Source organism: Lampetra fluviatilis, chromosome 34 (genome assembly GCF_964198595.1).
Source record: "Lampetra fluviatilis chromosome 34, kcLamFluv1.1, whole genome shotgun sequence".
NCBI lineage: Eukaryota > Metazoa > Chordata > Hyperoartia > Petromyzontiformes > Petromyzontidae > Lampetra > Lampetra fluviatilis.
In genome coordinates, this window is record NC_136308.1 from 12,285,542 (window position 1) to 12,305,315 (window position 19,774).

The following is a 19,774-nucleotide window of genomic DNA, read 5'->3' on the forward strand; positions in this document are numbered from 1 at the left end:
CAGCCCCGCGCCTGCAACACCTGGCAAGCCCTGGCGCAGAGCGCATGTTACAGGCTGAAGCCTGCTTGGCTTCAGGGTACCGACGACACCTTTGTCTGCAGGCTTTGTTGGGAGATGTCAGGGCAGTGCGTGGGAGTGATAACGATGCATCGCGTGTGATTGCTGCGTTTAAACACATTGTATAGTGATGCTGCGTCTAAACACATTGTATAGTGATGCTGCTGCTGCTGCTGCCGGTGTCGCCGCTGTGTTGACTGGTGCTCAAACAGCAACATACCACATTCCTTAATAACACTCCAGTTTTAAAATAAAATATATTTCCAATAGACGACGTTTCGGGCAATGCCCCTTCACTGTGCATAATGGCCATAACCTATGTATGTGCTATGCAGAAGGGCCATTGATCGAATCGTCGTCTCTTCTGTATTGAATTAATTTTAAGGCCACAGTTGTTGACACTGGGATATGTTCAGTTTCCCGACGGATTCGCGTGACCCTCACTATCTACTAGGGGCGCTACTAAGCTAAAACTACATAACTAAAATGTTACCAGGTCAGGCCAACTGCGCTATACAGCTCTTTTTCAGAAGCGACCTGGATATTAATATTAGGCAAATACTCTAAACAAATGTTTCTAAATGTGTATGGAAAATCCGGAGGACCCGGAGTAAAATCCACGGGGAGAGACATGCAGTATCTACATATACAGGCATCAGCGTGTCAGGGTCGAACCAACGAAGTCCTGTATATCAGGCGAGTTAGTTAACATCTCACAGCCACCGTGGCGCCCACGAAAATTCCAAATCGAAACTTTTTTTTTTAAACAAATGTGTCTTTTATTGTAGACCCAACACAAACACGAGACGCTTCTCGCGTTCCGTGTCCATCCATGAAGGGGTAAAGCAGTGGCTCCTCCCGCGGCTGCCAAGACGTTTGGCCAGTGTGTAATGGGAGGCGAAGTACCCTCTGCAGAGAGGGGCTCTCTTGAGCTCCCTCCAGTGGAAGCCCATCCGCCAACAAGTTCAGGCTTTGCGCCTTTGTAAGGGCCCGAATTGTGCCGCGTGGTCTCTGCACGGCTCAGCGAGTCACCATCTGCAGGATCTGATTGGACCGCGACCCCGGGGCCCCTTATCTCGAGGTCCAGGCAGTGACCACATCCGCGCGCGTTCCCCCGCCACTTTCACAACCCCCTCCGCCTCCGCCCCCACTGCTCCACATTCCGCGCGCAGTTTCCTCATCCTCCAGCGGCAGCAACTACTGACAGACGCGTCTCCAGTGCGCGTCAATAAACCCCGGGGACGCAAGCCGTCCCCGCGATTCCACGCAACGCTCTGAGCATGAAGTGAAGTCTCCTACGGAGAGCGGTGTTTGGTAGTGGGGCGGGTGCTGTCTCGGGACAGATAGAAGGGACCCGCGTGTGGACAAGGAAGAGCGATGTTGAAGAGTCCGTGCCTCGTCATTCGCGAGTCCCGGCGGACAGAGTCCCCGGTCTCTCCCACCTCGCCTGGCGCGGTGACCCGAGGAGGAGGTGGTGGTGGGACCCCCTCAAAACGGGACCCCGAGCTCTTCCGCCGCAGGGGTCTCAACCTTCAGCTGCTGCAGCTGCAGCAAACCTCGCTTCGGACCGGAGCCCGCGGGTGCTGCACACCTTCGCGTCTCCACAGGAGCTCCCCCCGCAACGCGGCGGCTATGCGGGACCAGCTGAGGGGCTCGGCGCGCGGAGGCGACGGCGGCGGCAGCTGTGCTCACGATGATTGGGATGGTGGTGGTGATGATGGTGGCGGTGATGGTGGTGGTGGTGGTGATGGGGACGCGCCCGTGCGCCTCACCCTCGCTCGCCTCGTGCGCCGCGTGGAGCGCGTGGAGCGCGAGGTGAGCGCCGTGCGCTGCGCCGTGGCTGCCATGGAGCGCGTGGCAGGGGACCGCCAATTAGGGCCCCGGGCGGGACTCGAAGCGGGGCCCCTCCGGCGGGACGCCGAGGTGACCCGGAGGATACGAGAGGCGCACGAGAGGGCGCAAGAGGCGCTACTCAAGGTGGGGTTGAGCCCGGAGCTGGTGTTTGGTGAGCGGCGAGGCGAGCGAGACCTCGGCTGCTGCAGCCGCTTTGTCAATCCCAGTGCCGATGAGCACGGTTGGCTACGTACGGTGCGAAAAAGGTCAACTTACCACGTGGGTCAATGTGGGTTGATGAAAGGTGGGAGAAGTGACGAGGTGGGAGGAGCGGCAAGACCGGTCTCCGATATCAACTCCCCGCTGATTTAAGTTCACGAACATTTCGACGGCCTATAGCCGCCGAAATGTCAATTCCTGTGGAGGGCTTCTCGGCACGTCGCGCCTCGCCCGTCGCCCCCACTGATGTCCACTTTCTCCACCCCCCTCCCCTCCCCCCAATGTGTGCGAGATTCTACTAACTCTAGTGTATGTATATATTAACCTTATGGCGGGACCCCGGGGTCCCGAATAAACGGAAGTCAAAATCGTAATTAATTTATTTTTGGCGACTCCGTCCCACCGCGCGCATAAACGCCGCGACCCGCCTGGCGCGGATCGTTCTGTTGTCACGTCGTGTCCAAGCGCAGCAGCGAGGACAAATGCGCAGAAGAAACTAAACTTTTAAACTTTGATTAGCGCATCGTGTAGAGCTCGTCGAGAGGAACAGATTGCCGTCTCGTTCGCCTTCAACAGACATAAAATGACGTCGCAACGCAGTTTATGCGAGAGCCGCGGCTTATGGGACCCCGGGGTCCCGCCATAAGATTCGTATGTAGGGTGTGTGTGTAGGGTGAGCGTGTATATATGTGGATACTACTGGTGTATGTAAGGTGAGAGAGGACAGAGACGCGGGCAAGAGGGGGAGAGGCGGGCAGGGGGGGGAGGCGGGAAGGGGGGGTGGAGAAGCGGGCAGTGGGGGGGGGAGAGGCGGAAATGGGGGGGGGCAGGGGGGGGAGAGGCGGGAAGGGGGGGCAGGGGGGGGGAGAGGCGGAAATGGGGGGGGGCAGGGGGGGGGAGAGGCGGGAAGGGGGGGGAGAGGCGGTCAGGGGGGGGAGAGGCGGGAAGGGTGGGGGAGGGGACAGGGGGGGTGAGGCGGGAAGGGGGGGGGGCAGGGGGGGGGTGAGGCGGGAAGGGTGGGGGGGGGGACAGGGGGGGTGAGGCGGGAAGGGGGGGGGCAGGGGGGGGTGAGGCGGGAAGGGGGGGGGGCAGGGGGGGGAGAGGCGGGGGCTGTTTCCGCTGCCGCTCGCGCGCCGTCAGGGGGCGCGCGAGCGCCGCGCGCCCCGGCGAGAGAACCGCGTTTGTATAACAACAAAAACATCTCCACAACATTCATCAACGCCACCGTGTGTCACCTTAAAAGGGGAAATATATACAGCATACACGTACCGTCGTAGCAGGCGACGTTTCAGACAACGGTCCTTCACAACACACTTTAGTTGGGCGGTGGTGGCTGTGCACGCGGCTGCCTGTAAGCGAGCGCTGTGGAAGGTTGGTGGATCACCGGCACTCGTGTTGTGAACTTCCCTTCTTTACGTGGGCGTCGAGGAGGAGCCGTCCATCGTGCTCGCCAGGAGAAGGCGGCACGGCAAACATTTGGACTCCCACCCGTTCCGTCCGCACGGGATTGAGTGTTTCCCCCGACGCAACGCGTGGGCTTCCTCCGTGCCCAATGGTTTCCTCGCACACGTAAACACCGCTCATCAAGTGACTAATGTCACCATCACGATCCATGGCGGGTAGCCCCTAGGTGAGCCAGTGCGCAGTTTGCCGTTTGTTTCCACTTTCCTCCGTCTTGTGCCAATATTCTCAAGTAGTGCAACACATCTTCTCGCCACCAAAATGTTAGGTCGTCGTCAAGCCATTCTCTTTAAAGTGTTCCGCTCTTCGCTGTTTCATTGACCGATGACACCTTCATGTGTAGTGGACCGCAGAGCTCGGGCAATTGTTGGCGCCGGCTCCTCATCGCCCCTCTGAGTCGTTCTCTCTCTCTACGAGAGCCAGGAACGAGTTCTGCGGTGCGCCAGTGGCGCGTTACAAGTTGACATTAGTATTACTACCATTCTGTTCGTCGCTTCCGTTTATCTGCGGGTTGTATTGGTTACGTCTCCATTGGGAGCCGTGTCCCACTGCACGCAATACACACTGGGGCCACGTGCGTGCTAAAACCACTGAAGCTAGCACGGCGTTCTGGTTGGTCTTATAAACCACGTGCCCATATTTCATGTCCCATTCAGTCTTATTGATTGTCAGATCCTCCGTTCTGTCACGGGGGGTGGAGGGAGCGAGGGGCTCGTTCCAATCATCGGCTGTACGATTCGCCATAACGGTACCCTCCTGAATCACAATTTGCATGGTTTTAAAAAAGTTTTATTTTATCAATCTCTCAATATGATCTGGCTGTTGAACGTTGCCTGTGGTGCAGTTTAGTCCAAGCTCTCTCGCTCTCTCTGCGCTGTATATTATAGCCATGCAAGCAGTTCAGCCTGGCTTTCTTGCACCACGTTCCGGGCGCTTCTCAATGAGGAACCGAAGGCAGCGGCTCCCGTTCTCCCTCGATACATCCATTCAGTTCTAAGCTCCCAGCACGTGCAGTGAAACGTCGGACATCATGACAAACATACATCGATTTCAAATGACCCTCTGACTTTCTTGTCAACAGCTGATTGAATATTGTGAAAGCGATGGCCCCGTGCCTTACAGAGGAGAGCGTTAACATATGTAATCAGTGGTTGGTGGGAGACGTGAAGAGGAATTGGATACCACACTGTGTCCTCTATAATGTATCCCGATTGTTTTAGTGGGGTGCCTAAACATGGCTAATGATCCTGTGAACTACACATTGATTCCTCTGCCCATGTTGATGACTCCAGACACTGAGTGTTTCGTCTCATCCATCACACTGTGTTCAACCACCACCACGCTGTAGCTCACAGCCACTAACCCACTCACCCACCCACCCATACACTCACCCACTCACCTATCCACCCATCTACTCACCCACTCATCCACTTACCCATCCACCGACTCACCCTCCCCTCACTCACCCACCCTCTCACTCTTCACACTGCAGGTCACAACACCGTCTCCACCTCTCCCCTCGCACTGCTCCACTTTGAAATGCCCTCTCCCAGCATCGTCTCTGTTCCCCCAAGCTCTCACAATAACAACAACCTTGCTAAATTCAAGACGCAGTTTAACTCTTATATCCATTACAACTTTAGTATTGCTCTTTGTTACTGGCCGCTTGGGGCCTGTGCTCAACAGCTGTGACTAAATACACAGATTTTGTTTTGTTTTATTTTACCAAGTAAGGCTCACTGAGCTACGTAGCGCCTTTTCAGAAGCGACCTGGCTATCACAAATGATAGCTCAACCGAGTGGCTCATCGTGTGGCAATGACTAGCAGCCAAATACTCTAAACACGTGTTCCTAAATGTGGAGGGAAAACCCGGAAGACCCGGAGAAAAATCCACGCGACCACGGGGAGAGACACAAAAACTCTAAATATACAGGCGTCAGGGTCGGGTCGAACCCACGACCTTCTGCATACCAAGCGAGGGAGTAAACATCTCGCCATCGCGGCTCCCCAAAAAATCCCCCTACGAGTCCCAGCCAACCTGGGTTCAATTCCTACCCTGGGGCATGAGTGGCGCATTGCTTCTGAGCCACCCCAAGGCCACTGCTCAGGTCGATGTGGATGTAGCCGAGTTCCTCTGGGGTCGTGAATGAACCCATGACCTACGGTATACCAGGCGAGGTAGTTAACATCTCCTAGCCACCCTGGCGAAAAATAAAATAATGGTCCACGTCCGTGCACTGCCCGGCGAGGAATATTCTGACGACTCGTCTCGTAACTCGACTCCCCCGGGCTCCCGGAATGGATTCCTCGCCCCCTCTGTTCGGTCCGCGGAGGAGGAGGGGCTGAGTAATAACTCTACCCGGGTCACGGTGACACCAAGGCTGCTATGCAGGAGGCGCTGACATATCCATTCTGTTGCCACGGCCAAAGTCAACTCGTAAGGAAAACCTTGTTTGTGCCTTACCGAAGACGACCATGACTCATCTTTCAGGAGGGTCCTGCCATGTCTTCGCAGTATGGGGCGATGTTGCTACTGCTCCTTGTGTGTGTTCCCAATTTAGTAATTTGCCAATAATTATTCAGCATTGGGATATTTGGCCAATTCCAATTGCACTGTGTGTGTTTTTTCGCCCCTAAGTAGATGCATACTACGTCTCCACACATCTATCCATCCACGTACAAAAAACACACGCAAGAGTTTGTTTTATTTTTTATTATACATCCCGTCAGCCCCAATACCTCTGGAAGTGCGGAATACCAGCGGCGTTGGTTGAACAATAGCTTAACTCTGGGCCGGTTTCGAACGTCCGCGTCTCATCAGACGAGTTGAACAGATGCGGATGGATTTCAATATGTTGTTGGCAAGAGCACTCCAGATAATCTATGGGACCCTGTTCAACGGAAGAGGCAATGTGAAGTTGATGTAGGGTGCTGCTAAAGTTATAACGCTGCTTGCTGTCTGTCTTTCTGTGCATCTCCCCGTTTGCCTGCCCCTCTCCCCGTGTCCCCCCTCCCCGTGTGCCCCTCTTCCCGTGTCCCCCTCTCCCCGTGTCCCCCTCTCCACGTGTCCCCCTCTCCCCGTGTCACCCTCTCCCCGTGTCCCCCTCTCCCCGTATGCCCCTCTCCACGTGTCCCCCTCTCCCCGTGCGCCTCTCTCCCCGTGTCCCCCTCTCCCCGTGTCCCCCTCTCCCCGTGTCCCCCTCTCCACGTGTCACCCTCTCCACGTGTCCCCCTCTCCCCGTGTCCCCCTCTCCCCGTGTCCCCCTCTCCCCGTGTCACCCTCTCCCCGTGCGCCCCTCTCCCCGTGTCACCCTCTCCCCGTGTCCCCCTCTCCACGTGTCACCCTCTCCTCGTGTGAACCTCTCCCCGTGTGAACCTCTCCCCGTGTGAACCTCTCCACGTGTCACCCTCTCCCCGTGTGCCCCTCTCCCCGTGTCACCCTCTCCACGTGTCCCCCTCTCCCCGTGTCCCCCTCTCCCCATGTGCCCCTCTCCACGTTTCCCCCTCTCCCCGTGTCCCCCTCTCCACGTGCCACCCTCTCCACGTGTGAACCTCTCCCCGTGTGAACCTCTCCCCGTGTCCCCCTCTCCACGTGTGAACCTCTCCCCGTGCGCCCCTCTCCCCGTGTCCCCCTCTCCACGTGTGAACCTCTCCCCGTGTCCCCCTCTCCACGTGTGAACCTCTCCCCGTGTCCCCCTCTCCCCGTGTCCCCCTCTCCACGTGTCACCCTCTTCCCGTGTCCCCCTCTCCCCGTGTCCCCCTCTCCACGTGTCACCCTCTCCTCGTGTGAACCTCTCCCCGTGTGAACCTCTCCCCGTGTGAACCTCTCCCCGTGTCCCCCTCTCCACGTGTGAACCTCTCCCCGTGCGCCCAACTCCCCGTGTGAACCTCTCCCCGTGTGTCCGCGTGCGAGAGTAGCTCTCTGAGACCCAGGCGCGCGTGTCCGAGAAACGGCAGCTGCTGGAGTCGCGACTCGGCGAGAAGGAGCGGCTGAGCGAGCAGCTGAGGCTGGCGCACGACTCCCTGCACGACGTGAACGCGCAGGGGGGGCAGGTGGGGCCCTGCCGGGGGGGGGGGGGGGTGGTTGGGTCTACACATCTATCGGTCTGTCTGTGTATCTGCCTGTCTGTGTGTCGCTGTGTGGTGACTCACAGACAGGCAGAACATTATTTGGTCCGGTCCTGGGATTCCGCTCGGTTGACTCAGCCTCAAATGAGTACCTGGTGCGGTGTGTAAACATCCACACTGGGGAGACAAAAGCGGTCGGGCGTGGTGGTGCTGGCCACCCACCCCCTCGTGTACCTTTCCGGCCTTCAAAGGTGCTCGCTAACAGCACTTACTCCAACAGTCTGTTAAGGCTATAAGGGGGATCTTTGCCTTTTTTTGTCTAGCTCCTCCGGCAGGCGAGGCTGCGTTGGCTGGGTCATGTAGCCCGCATGCCCCATCACCGCATGCCGAAACAGCTTTTGTTCGGCCGGATAAAGGGGGCTAAACGGGCGCGGCACGGGTTAGAGAAGAGATGGAGTGATGTGGCACGAGAGGATGTGGAGCTGAGTTGACTTGCCAATGGTAGTGATGATGATGGTGGTGATGATGATGATGTGTGCAGGGTGCGTGGCTGATCGTCATCTCCATCTTCATGCTGCTTGCCTCCATGCTCCTCGCCTCCATGTGGCCGCGCATCGTTCGCGGCGGCGGCATCTACTGACGACACTCGGCGACGATGGCTACGATGGCGATGATGGTGATGATGACGACGATGGTGATGATGGTGATGATGACGACGATGGTGATGATGATGACGACAACGACGATGGTGATGATGATGATGACGACGATGGTGATGACGACGATGGTGATGACGACAACGACGATGGTGATGATGATGATGACGACGATGGTGATGATGACGACGACGATGGTGATGATGACAACAATGGTGATGATGACGACGATGGTGATGATGGTAATGATGACGACGATGATGATGATGATGATAGTGACGACGATGTTGATAATTATGACAACGATGGTGATGATGATGATGATGACGATGGTGATGATGATGATGACGACGATTGTGATGCTGACGACGATGGTGATGATGGTGATGATGATGATGGTAATGACGATGGTGATGATGATGATGATGATCATGATGACCATGGTGATGATGATGATGACGACGATGGTGATGATGATGATCATGATGACCATGGTGATGATGATGATGACGACGATGGTGATGACGACAACGACGATGGTGATGATAACAAAAGCGATGACGACGGTGAAGAAGATGGTGGTGACGGGGATGGCGATGATATTGATGAAAGATAACGATGGGCAAGATAGGTATTGTGTAGGATTATCGTGATGACGATGCTGATGATGATACTGATGCAAATGACAATGGTGGCGATAGCGGTGATGGTAATGATAAGATGAATTATGGCTATTTTAGAAATTACGATGGTACAGGCGGCGACGATGATGAGGTTGAAGGAGGGTGGAATGGAGGTGGACGATTATGTTTGTGATCATGATGGTCACGGTGGTGTCACGGTGGCGATGGTGGTTGTTCTGATGAACGTGTTCATATGAATGATTCTCTGCAACAACGACCATGCACTCGTTATGTGATGATGGCAGCAGCGATGATTATAGAGATGATCTGATGTCAACTGTTTGCAATGGATCATGATTATTTACCACCATGATCATCACCACCCTGAACGTGATGCTGACGATAAGGTAACCATTCGACTCTCACACCTGTTCAGTAATTCTGACAGCTGCCATCTCCCCGCGGGTAAAATTGGACGTTACGCGTACTAAGCGAACGCGCAGCGAAGTTGGCGCTCCGAGTTCGATTCCCGGCCGCGGCTAACATCAGTGGCGAATATCTGAACCAGTGTCGGGCTTCCTCTACGTCGACTCAGCCTAAACTTAGTATCTTGCGCGGTGTGAAAACGTCACCAATGGGGAGACAAACACGGCCGGATGTGGTTCCTGGCCACACCGCTCCCTCGCGTGCCATTTAGCTTGCCACCAACAGCCTGTGTAGACTACACGGGGGAACTTTGTCTTTGGAAGATAGACTCATCGCACACCTCCTCGCCTCTGTCACTGCACAGAAATAGCAGCCCCCGTCACCCGGCTCGTGGCTGGAGGGGTGAACTCTGAACGCGGAGTTTGTTGGCCGTGACGCGGGGCGCCGCCGTGGCTAGGAGATGTTAACTACCTCGCCCGCTACGCAGGGGGCCGTGGGTTCGATCCCGACTCTGACACCTGCTGCTGAATACTTGGAGTTTGCGTGTTCTCTCCGTGATCACTTGAATTTATCTCGCGTTCCACCGGTTGTTTTCCCCTCCACATTTAGAATCACCGTGCGTTTTTAGAGTATTTGGTTGATATAAATATCAACGTGATGAGCAAATTCGTTGAGCTATATCATTTGTGGTAGCCATCTCGCTTCTTAAAAATACCTATTGAGCTCAGTGAGCCTACCTGGAAAATAAATGAATAAATATAGCTCCGTTTTAGTCATCTTCACGTCTAGGACTCGCGATGAGTCATTGCCCACGGCACCCAGGTGATGAGGATGATGGTGGATGCAGGTGATGATGATGGTAGTCATGATAGTGCTCATCGTCTTTAATTCGTTTCATACATCGTGAAAATGTCTCTTGTTCAATTCGCTAAAACATCATCATCATCAGCAGCAGCATCACAATCAAACTTCATCCACCATCATCATCCTTCAATTTGAACATCATATATCATCATTCAATATCACCATCATCATTATCGCCGTTGTCATCCATAGGATAATGGGGAGGTGGGGACCAGGGCGGGGGGGAAGGGGGTCGTTGGGGTCGAGGATTCCTCCAGTCCCCGCCGGTTCCACAAACACGCGGCCGACGTGGGGAGCCGCGTTCCCCTGCGCTGCCGTCGAGTCCGCAGGAGAGCGGCACCCGTGGTGGTGCGGGAGGGGGAGGGGAGGGGGGTTAGAGGAGGGGTTGCGGTGTCTCCCCACGGGCCTCGGGGGAGCCGGGACCCCTTGGCAGCTGCTGGAGCTGCCAAAGGGACCGCGCGGGGTGGGGCGAGAGACCCCTCTGTGGCTCGCACGGGCTGGGATGGGGTAGAGGCGCGGGGTGGGGATACGGGGCCCCCAGCCCCTCATTTACTGGAGGGGTTCATTCGTAGCGGCGCTGGTTGGGGGAGAAATTCCCACTTCGGCTACGTCCCGATGGTCGCCACACCGCGGGCGCTGTGGCGAATCGCGTGCATGATTGGGACATGGAAGCCCCCGATAGAGAGAGAGAGAACGAGAGAGAATCACTCGCTGCGCGTGTCGCTACAGGCCGCGCGCTGTTCGCCTTTAAACGTTGCGAGAGCCCCGCACTTGGCGTGTTTCACTTTCCAAAAGCTGAAATGATTTGTTTGTTTCCGTGTGTCTCCCAGTGTGTCCAAATGTTTGGGCGCCACGATAGCGAGGAGATGTTGACTACCTCGCCTGGTATACAGCAGGTTATGGGTTCAATCCCGACCCTGACGCCTGCTGCTGTATATTTGGAGTTTGCGCGTCTCTCTATCTCCCCGTGGTCGTGTGGATTTTTCTCCGGGTCCTCCGGTTTTCCCCTCCATATTTAGAAACATCTCGCGTTTAGCGTATTCGGCTGCTCTAAATTTCCACACGATAAGTCACTTTGTTGAGCTATCGTGAGTAGTCAGGTCGCTTCTGTAAAATAACTATGTAACTCGGTGGGCTTTACCTGGTATAAGTATAACCTGTAAAAACAAAGTTTTTCACTATAAATCCTTTATATGCGTGGCAGCGAACTTAATATAAAGGATTTAAAAATATATTCGCCTGTGGAGGACGCGGGGATCGATCCCGCGACCTTTGGCATGGGAAGCGAGGGCGCTACCAACTGGGCTACTCCGCCACGGCCTGTGGAGGGGTTACGCTCTGGGCTCTTACACTGTGACGTTCAGTCAAAGCCATGAATGAGTTCTATTTGAATATATGTAAAATAATTTTTTCTTGCCTAAAAAGTGTACAATTTTGGGAATTTTTTTCACGAACATCAATTGTCTCGCACAACGAGTCTGTGTGGAAAACGTCAGCTCGATTGGATCACGGGAAGTGGGTTAAAAAACGACCGAAAGATTTGCACGGTCGTAACCAAGCAAGCAAGCACGCAAGCAAACAAGCGAACTTAATATAAGTATAACCCGTAAAAACAAAGCTTTTCACTATAAATCCTTTATATGCGTGGCAGCGAACTTAATATAAAGGATTTAAAAATAAGTAAATACAATGTTTACTTTTTTGTCTCTCTGGGAAAACTAGAGCAGTCAGCATCGCCACCAGAGAACGTCCGTGTCTGTCACTGTGTGTCTTTGTGTATCTGTCTCTATCTGTGTATGTGTCTTTGTATCTGTGTCCGATGTATTTGCGTTGTGTCTGTCTCTCCAGGTGTCTCCCTGGTGAATATAGAGCGCCCAGACACCACGGGACAGACCGCATCACTACTCCACGCTCCTGCGTCCGTACGCGTGTCTCTGTCTCTACGTGCCAGTCTATGCGTGTGTCTCTACGCCTGTGCCTCTGTCTCTGCGTGTCAATCTGTCTGTCCGGTCCACGTGTCTCCCTGGGGAGTCAATTACAGCTCCGCGACCCCACGTGTCGCTCTCGTGTCAAGCTGTGACGCTGCACCTGTCTTATATCCACGGAGGACAGCAAGGGGTTGGGTTATGGGGGGGGGGGTCCGTGGGAGGGCGGGGATGGTGTTGATGGGGCACAGAAGCTTTGCTCCAGCTCTTGCTGTCAAGCCGTGCCCCGCCCCTCTTGGCCTCACACCCTCTCTCCTCTCCCGTCCGCTCATCGTGCACACGTAACACACACACAGATCGTTTGTCAGTCTACTGCTGGATGGTTGAGGACCTCCCCGCGTCGCGATGGGGGTCGTGGGGGCTCTTTGACCAGACTGGTCAGTGCCGGTTGATGAAGGCGCAGGAGACAAGACGTAGACGCGGGAGCATAGAAGTGCAATGCAACGATGGATTTAGCTCCACACTGTCCTCCCATACAACCGCTGCTGCTCGTGTTATTGGATACGTGGTGGCCACCTGTACGAGCACAATCCAGGCTCAAGCTACTTAGCTTCCGAGATCTGACGAGAGATCAGATCTGGCGCACTCCGAGTGATTTGCTCGTTTGTACCGACGATGCAAACGCTTAAACAAACTCTGCCATCCAACCCCCCCCGCGCCCCCAGCTATTAATAGGCGACTATACATAGAGGCCCTGGTGGCGCTCTGAGGATCTCATCGACAGCGCCTGACGGTACAGTGCAGCAAGCCACAACGGCCCCAATATCCAGCCTGAAGCTCCATCGACCGGCATGCCATGTTCTCCATCTCAAATCCTCCTTCATGCCATGTCTTAGCCCCCAACCTCTGTTCCGTGCCACCATCGCATTTTGATATCCCTGCCTCCATTTCAGAGCAGCCATCACGTGCCTCTCCATCCCGTGCCATCCATGCCGTGCCCTTCATCCTCTGCCATCCATCCCGTGCCCTCCTTCCTCTGTATTCAGTCTATGAATCTAGAAATGCAGCGTGCGCGCTGTTCTTTGTGTTTAAGGCCACTCTAATTTTCAAATTTCCTCTGTCGTCTCTCTGACTCGAATACCTCCGTTGGCAGTCCCTTCCCAATACAAAACCTTCAAGCTCACCTCCCTCTCACCCACGACTTGGTCCATGGCCAGATGACTACTCCCCAGAAAATTACATCAAAAATACATCTCGAGCTCGTCAAGGACTCGGCCTCTTCCCACCGACACCCATCCCCAACCACAAACGTGGACACCAATAGTTTGTTTGTCCCTATGGCCATAAGCGATTGGAACAGGCTGCACTCGAGCCCTATATTCGAAATGTGATTCACTCCAGATGCATCACGTGGGGAACCAACCGGCATCATCCAGTCAAGAATATCTGGTGCCGAACATCGTGTGTTCACCCATCGAGTGTTCACCCATCGTGTGTCCACCCATCGTGTGTCCACCCATCGTGTGCCCACCTGTCTGGTGTCCACCCATCGTGTGTTCACCCATCGTGTGTCCACCCATCGTGTGTTCACCCATCGAGTGCCCACCCATCGTGTGTCCACCCATCGTGTGTCCACCCATCGAGTGTCCACCCATAGTGTGTCCACCCATCGAGTGTCCACCCATCGTGTGCCCACCCATCGTGTGTCCACCCATCGAGTGTCCACCCATAGTGTGTCCACCCATCGAGTGTCCACCCATCGTGTGCCCACCCATCGTGTGTTCACCCATCGTGTGTCCACCCATCGAGTGCCCACCCATCGTGTGTCCACCCATCGTGTGCCCACCCATCGTGTGTCCACCCATCGTGTGTCCACCCATCGTGTGTTCACCCATCGTGTGTCCACCCATCTGGTACCCATTCATACGGTGTTCACCCATGGGCGGTGAGGACGGTGACTGGCTCGGCTGGATTGGTGGGAGCGGTGGTTGGGTTGGTGACGAGGGGTATGTGGAGGGGGTCGTGGTTGGACGTGGAAGCTCTGTGTGTGTGGTGGGGAGGGGGTATGGGAGAGGTGGAGGCGGGGGGGGCTCTGTAATTTAACACCGAGTTCCAAAATAGCTCGGACTAAATTACCCCTTCCCTCCTCCTCGTGCTGGCGGGTGCTGAGGGCTCCTGCGCTGCCGCATCACCGAGTAGAATGGTCGCGAAAAGCCGTGCGGTGAACTCTAAATTTGCTTCATTACGGAATTGCCTCTACCAAGTGTGTGTTGGGGGGAGGGAGGCCAGGGTGGGACCCCTCCCCCCACCCACCCACCAAGGAGTCTGTTCAGGGGACACCCAGGATTGAGAATCATAGATCCAAGCGAGAGCATGAGGTGCGAGCGCTGAGCTGCTGCGACGATGAAGAAACGGCCAATACCAGTGACGATGATCTGAACCGGTCCTGGGCCTCCCCTAGGTCGACTCAGCCTCAAATGAGTACCTGGTGTGGTGTGTACTAAACACCGTCACTAGGGAGACAAAGGCGACCGGGCGTGGTGTTGGCCAACCACCCCCTCGTGTGCCATGCCGGCCTTCATAGGTGCTCGCTAACAGCACTTGCCCCAACAGTCTGTTAAGGATACACGGAGGATCTTTGTCTTTGTTGAACCAGGCAGGATCACGGCTTCCTTCAATTCAAACCGGGGCCTGCCCGTGTCTGCGACCCGTCAACGATTTCCACACTCGGCACACCACATCCCAGTTCACCTCCCGCTATGGCTGTGGTGGCGGCTACCAAGCCACGTGGCTTCTTCTCCAGTCCGCCAGCGATCGCGAGAATGTCGCGGTTTCTCTCCATATCGTGCTTCCACCTAGCGATTTGTTTAATTGGCACGAATTCAATGTTACCATTGCACTAAGTAATATATTATTTGTCGTATCGTTTGTATTGTCTGTCTGTTTAGTTTGTTCTTGAAACTCGGTCAGACCCTGACTGGCCACAGGGCAGCAGATCAGGAAAATGCCCGGTGGCCCGGTCTGTGTGGGAGACATTGTAAATGTGATCAGAGTGAAAAAAAAGGAAATATAAATATATATTTGAAATATTACCTATAATGTGTACGCTTCATTGCTTATTTACGCTCTTATTGGGAATTAAGTCCCCATGTTCGGCAGCCACGAAGATTCTTCCTCAATGGCCCATTTGCTTTTTCGCACCCAGCCCCAAATGGTACCAATGAGGATTGCATGGCAATTTGGGGCGCTGTGCGCTTTTACAAAGTGCCTCGGCCGACTTTTTGTCCCAGTCCGTTCCTGGACTCGGTGATGATGCCTTGGTGGATAGATAGCACAAAGGCTTTCTTACGACTCGGCTGCCTCTTCTCCAGACCCGTACGCTGTTGCTGCTGCGGCGTCTGTGCTCAGGCGTTGTTCTCCATGACGCGCACGCGTGTCCCCGCCGTTCCGCGCAGCAGCCCCCACTGTGTGGCAGCCGCGTTGTCGATGACAAAACGCATAGAACAACAGTTGGAAAGGTGCGCAGAGGGAGCGCTGAGAAGGTAGAAGAGGTGCGCAGAGGGAGCGCTGAGAGGGTAGGAGAGGGGGCAGAGGGAGTGGTGAGCGGGTAGGAGAGGGGGGCAGAGGGAGTGGTGAGCGGGTAGGAGAGGGGGCAGAGGGAGTGGTGAGAGGGTAGGAGAGGGGGGCAGAGGGAGCGCTGAGAAGGTAGAAGAGGTGCGCAGAGGGAGCGCTGAGAGGGTAGGAGAGGGGGGCAGAGGGAGTGGTGAGCGGGTAGGAGAGGGGGGCAGAGGGAGTGGTGAGCGGGTAGGAGAAGGGGGCAGAGGGAGTGGTGAGAGGGTAGGAGAGGGGGGCAGAGGGAGCACTGAGAGGGTAGGAGATGGGGGCAGAGGGAGTGCTGAGAGGGTAGGAGAGGGGGGCAGAGGGAGTGGTGAGCGGGTAGGAGAGGGGGGCAGAGGGAGTGGTGAGCGGGTAGGAGAGGGGGGCAGAGGGAGTGGTGAGAGGGTAGGAGAGGGGGGCAGAGGTAGTGGTGAGAGGGTAGGAGAGGGGGGCAGAGGGAGTGGTGAGAGGGTAGGAGAGGGGGGCAGAGGGAGTGGTGAGAGGGTAGGAGAGGGGGGCAGAGGGAGCGCTGAGTGGTTAGGAGAGGGGGGCAGAGGTAGTGGTGAGAGGGTAAGAGAGGGGGGCAGAGGTAGTGGTGAGAGGGTAGGAGAGGGGGGCAGAGGGAGTGGTGAGAGGGTAGGAGAGGGGGGCAGAGGGAGCGCTGAGTGGTTAGGAGAGGGGGGCAGAGGTAGTGGTGAGAGGGTAAGAGAGGGGGGCAGAGGTAGTGGTGAGAGGGTAGGAGAGGGGGGCAGAGGGAGTGGTGAGAGGGTAGGAGAGGGGGGCAGAGGTAGTGGTGAGAGGGTAAGAGAGGGGGGCAGAGGTAGTGGTGAGAGGGTAGGAGAGGGGGGCAAAGGGAGTGCTGAGAGGGTAGGAGAGGGGGGCAGAGGTAGTGCTGAGAGGGTAGGAGAGGGGGGCAGAGGTAGTGGTGAGAGGGTAAGAGAGGGGGGCAGAGGTAGTGGTGAGAGGGTAGGAGAGGGGGGCAGAGGGAGTGGTGAGAGGGTAGGAGATGGGGGCAAAGGGAGTGGTGAGAGGGTAGGAGAGGGGGGCAGAGGGAGTGCTGAGAGGGTAGGAGAGGGGGGCAGAGGGAGCGCTGAATGGTTAGGGGAGGTGCGCAAAGGGTGGGAATTAGACAGACGGATAAGAGAAGACGCGCATGTTATGAACATCGTCGTCGTCCCAATAACCGTTTAAGTGAGTGGGGACGGGCGAGACGCGTTGCTATGCGATGGGCAATGGAACCTTGGTCGAGACCAAACGACGGAGTGGCAGTCACAGGAGACAAACACACCTGGTAGCACATTATCCACCTCGGAGATGGAGCGATGCCGTCGGCTTGCATTGCAGGTCGCTGGGTGGATCGTCGCATTAGCGAGACCGTGAGAGATGGCGATGACGTGCTGGAAGGGGTTCACCCAGCAGTGGATAGAGCACGGCCACGTCGCGTTCCGCGCGCAAGCCCTGCTGGAATGTAACGTGCGTGGTCGTCCCAATTGAGCCGCGTGTGTCTGTCACTGTGTGTGCGTGTCACTGTGTGCGTGTCACTGTGTGTGTTTGGGGAGCGGTAGTGTAGTGGTTAGCGCTACGCTGCGCTACGAACCTGGCGAACGGGTTCGATTCCCGCTCACGGCCTAAACCGGTGATGATTATCAGAACTGGTTCCGGCTTTCCCTTAGGTCGACTCAGCCTCAAATGAGTACCTGGTGCGTTGTGTGTAAACATCGCCACTTGGGAGACAAAGGCGGCCGGACGTGGTTCCTGGCCATCCACCCCCTCGTGTGCCGTGTCGGCCTTCATAGGTGCTCGCTAACAGCACTTGCCCCAACAGTCTGTTACAGGCTCCACTGGGAGATCTTTGTCTTTGTAGTGTTGTATTTGTTAAATTTCGATTTAAAGCTTTCGTGACTGCAGAGATTCATCTTCTTGGTTCTTTCGGTAAAGTCACGTAGAATGGAAATAAAAAAATAATAAAAATTAAACATAATAAAATAATTCTCCCGACGTTTCGGCCACAACGCAAGCAGCCGTCCTCAGGTGAAGAACAGGTCTGTCAGAAAGACAGCGTCTGAATGAACACCACCAGGCTTGGTAGCGTACATTTAAGCTGGGTTGGATGGGGAAGAGCGCCTTGACAAAGGAATTTGCATATCAAGAGGAATTTAGCATATTTATGGGAAATGCAGGTATGTGAGTAGTACTACTTATGCCCGTGCATTATGCAGGATTAGCATCATCAAAGGGAGGGGATATGGGAAATGCAGGTATGTGATTAGTACTACTTATGCCCGTGCATTATGCAGGATTAGCAGCATCCTGTGTGTATTGTTGTGTGTGTGTATTATTGTGTGTGTGTTATTATGTGAGTGAGTGTGTTATTGTGTGTGTGTGTTATTGTGTGTATGCGTCTGCTCCTGTGTGTTATTGTGTGTGTATTATTGTGTGTGTGTGTTATTGTGTGTGTGTGTGTTATTGTGTGTGTGTGTGTCTGTGAGTGAGTGTGCGCGTATTTGTGGCCCAATGTGTGCGAAGTGAAGACCAAAAATAGCGCATCGCTCTCCCGGTGCACCGGGAGCGGCGCGGACACTGAGCGAGCCGCCTTTAATTAGGAGTGACGAGACCCCTTCGCCCCTCGACCCTTTATAAGGGAACGAGCGGCAGCTGGAAGCAACACAGAAGCAGCAGCAGCAGCAGCGACAGCATCAGCGGACGCGCAAGAGGAAGTTCGATCGAGAACGATAAACGCGACCGGGCAGCACTCCGATCGCTGTGAACGAATCACGCGTCTCTCTCTCCCTCTCTCCTCTCTTCGTCTCACCCCGCGATTGCGAGGAGACTCGAAGAAATCGGCTGCGGATCCACGAACGCCTGCAGATTTTGCCGGATCTCCTCGTGAGTTATTTTTAGACGAGCAGATAAGGGAGGCGGCGAGGAGTGGCCGAGCTGTTGGCCCACCTCTTCTTCCCCTGCGCCTTTTGCGCACTTCGCGTGGCGCTCAGCTCCCGGCAGACGCCAGAGGCCTCTTCCCGCAAGAAGTTTTTAAACAAGACAGACGTTTAACCCTCGACCCACCAAACAAGTCGTCGTGTTACAGCTTTGTTACCAAAGGCAGGCGAGGGTGTAATCGGCATCATCAGCAGCAGTAGAAGAAGAACCGCGCTCTCGAGATGGATCTAGAACCGCACTATGTTGCGCATTCGCGCGGAGATCGCATGAACGGCTCCCCCGAGGAGGAGCTCCGCGGCCAGGAGGTGCAGGCAGAGGACGAGATCCCGGCTGGCGAGAAGGAGCTTGCTGAGGACGCGCCATGGAAGAAGATTCAGCAGAACACGTTCACCCGCTGGTGCAACGAGCACCTCAAGTGCGCCAACAAGACGGTGACCGACCTGCAGAAGGATCTGGCGGACGGCCTCAGGCTCATCTCGCTGCTGGAGGTGCTGAGTCAGAAGAGGATGTACCGAAAGTACCACTCGAGGCCAAACTTCAGACAAATGAAGCTCGAGAACGTGTCCGTGGCCCTGGAGTTTCTGGAGCGGGAGCACATCAAGCTGGTGTCCATAGGTGAGTGGCTCGGGAGGCAGCTGAACACAGCGCTGGACACGCGGGAGGCAAGGCCGAATTCACGCAGGGGCTTCGGGTGGTGCAGCCTGGGGCCTCTTTAGAGTTTGAAGGACCCCATGAAATGTAGATACGGCCACTGCAATACACGCTGTATGGGTAATGTGTGTGATTAAATGCCACACATAATCAACGATTTTTGGGTTTAGATCGCGTTATTTATAAATGTGTCGTAACCCTCCACCACCCGACACGGCCAATCAGTAAAAAAAAGTGTCACGTTGACAAAAGACAAATAGTTCACTGCTTTAGCCCACCGGTGTGTTGAAGCGTGGAACCACAACATTTACAATTTGAGTACGACGTTTCGCTGGTAATTGCATCCAGCATCATCGGGCAATTGACCATTCTGGCGAATTGCCCGATGATGCTGGATGCAATTACCAGCGAAACGTCGTACTCAAATTGTAAATGTTGTGGTTCCACGCTTCA

At 55.3% G+C, this 19,774-nt stretch overlaps 2 protein-coding genes across 2 annotated transcripts in view; both read left to right on the forward strand.

Annotated features, from left to right (window-relative positions):
* The first annotated feature begins 1,165 nt into the window (after window positions 1-1,165).
* LOC144944447 (uncharacterized) lies at window positions 1,166-12,306 on the forward strand. The gene is made up of 4 exons (XM_078872592.1): window positions 1,166-2,034; window positions 7,490-7,624; window positions 8,181-8,315; window positions 12,057-12,306. Exons 1-3 carry the CDS (start codon window positions 1,435-1,437, stop codon window positions 8,277-8,279), a joined length of 834 nt encoding a protein of 277 aa, XP_078728718.1. The 5' UTR covers window positions 1,166-1,434; the 3' UTR covers window positions 8,280-8,315; window positions 12,057-12,306.
* Window positions 12,307-18,386: 6,080 nt separating this feature from the next.
* Window positions 18,387-19,774, forward strand: part of LOC144944399 (filamin-C-like) — a 58,293-nt gene continuing 56,905 nt past the window's right edge. Inside the window, exon 1 of the mRNA XM_078872537.1 lies at window positions 18,387-19,285. Within this exon, the coding sequence (XP_078728663.1) occupies window positions 18,892-19,285 (394 nt within the window). The 5' untranslated portion in view covers window positions 18,387-18,891. The remainder of the gene's footprint in view (window positions 19,286-19,774) is intronic.

Excerpts from the sequence above, each read along its gene's own strand:
- LOC144944447 (XM_078872592.1), top strand. The coding sequence starts at position 1,435 with ATGTTGAAGAGTCCGTGCCTCGTCATTCGCGAGTCCCGGCGGACAGAG. Across the intron at positions 2,035-7,489 it reads CGCAAGAGGCGCTACTCAAG|CTCTCTGAGACCCAGGCGCG; the intron begins GTGGGGTTGAGC and ends GTGCGAGAGTAG. Across the intron at positions 7,625-8,180 it reads TGAACGCGCAGGGGGGGCAG|GGTGCGTGGCTGATCGTCAT; the intron begins GTGGGGCCCTGC and ends TGATGTGTGCAG.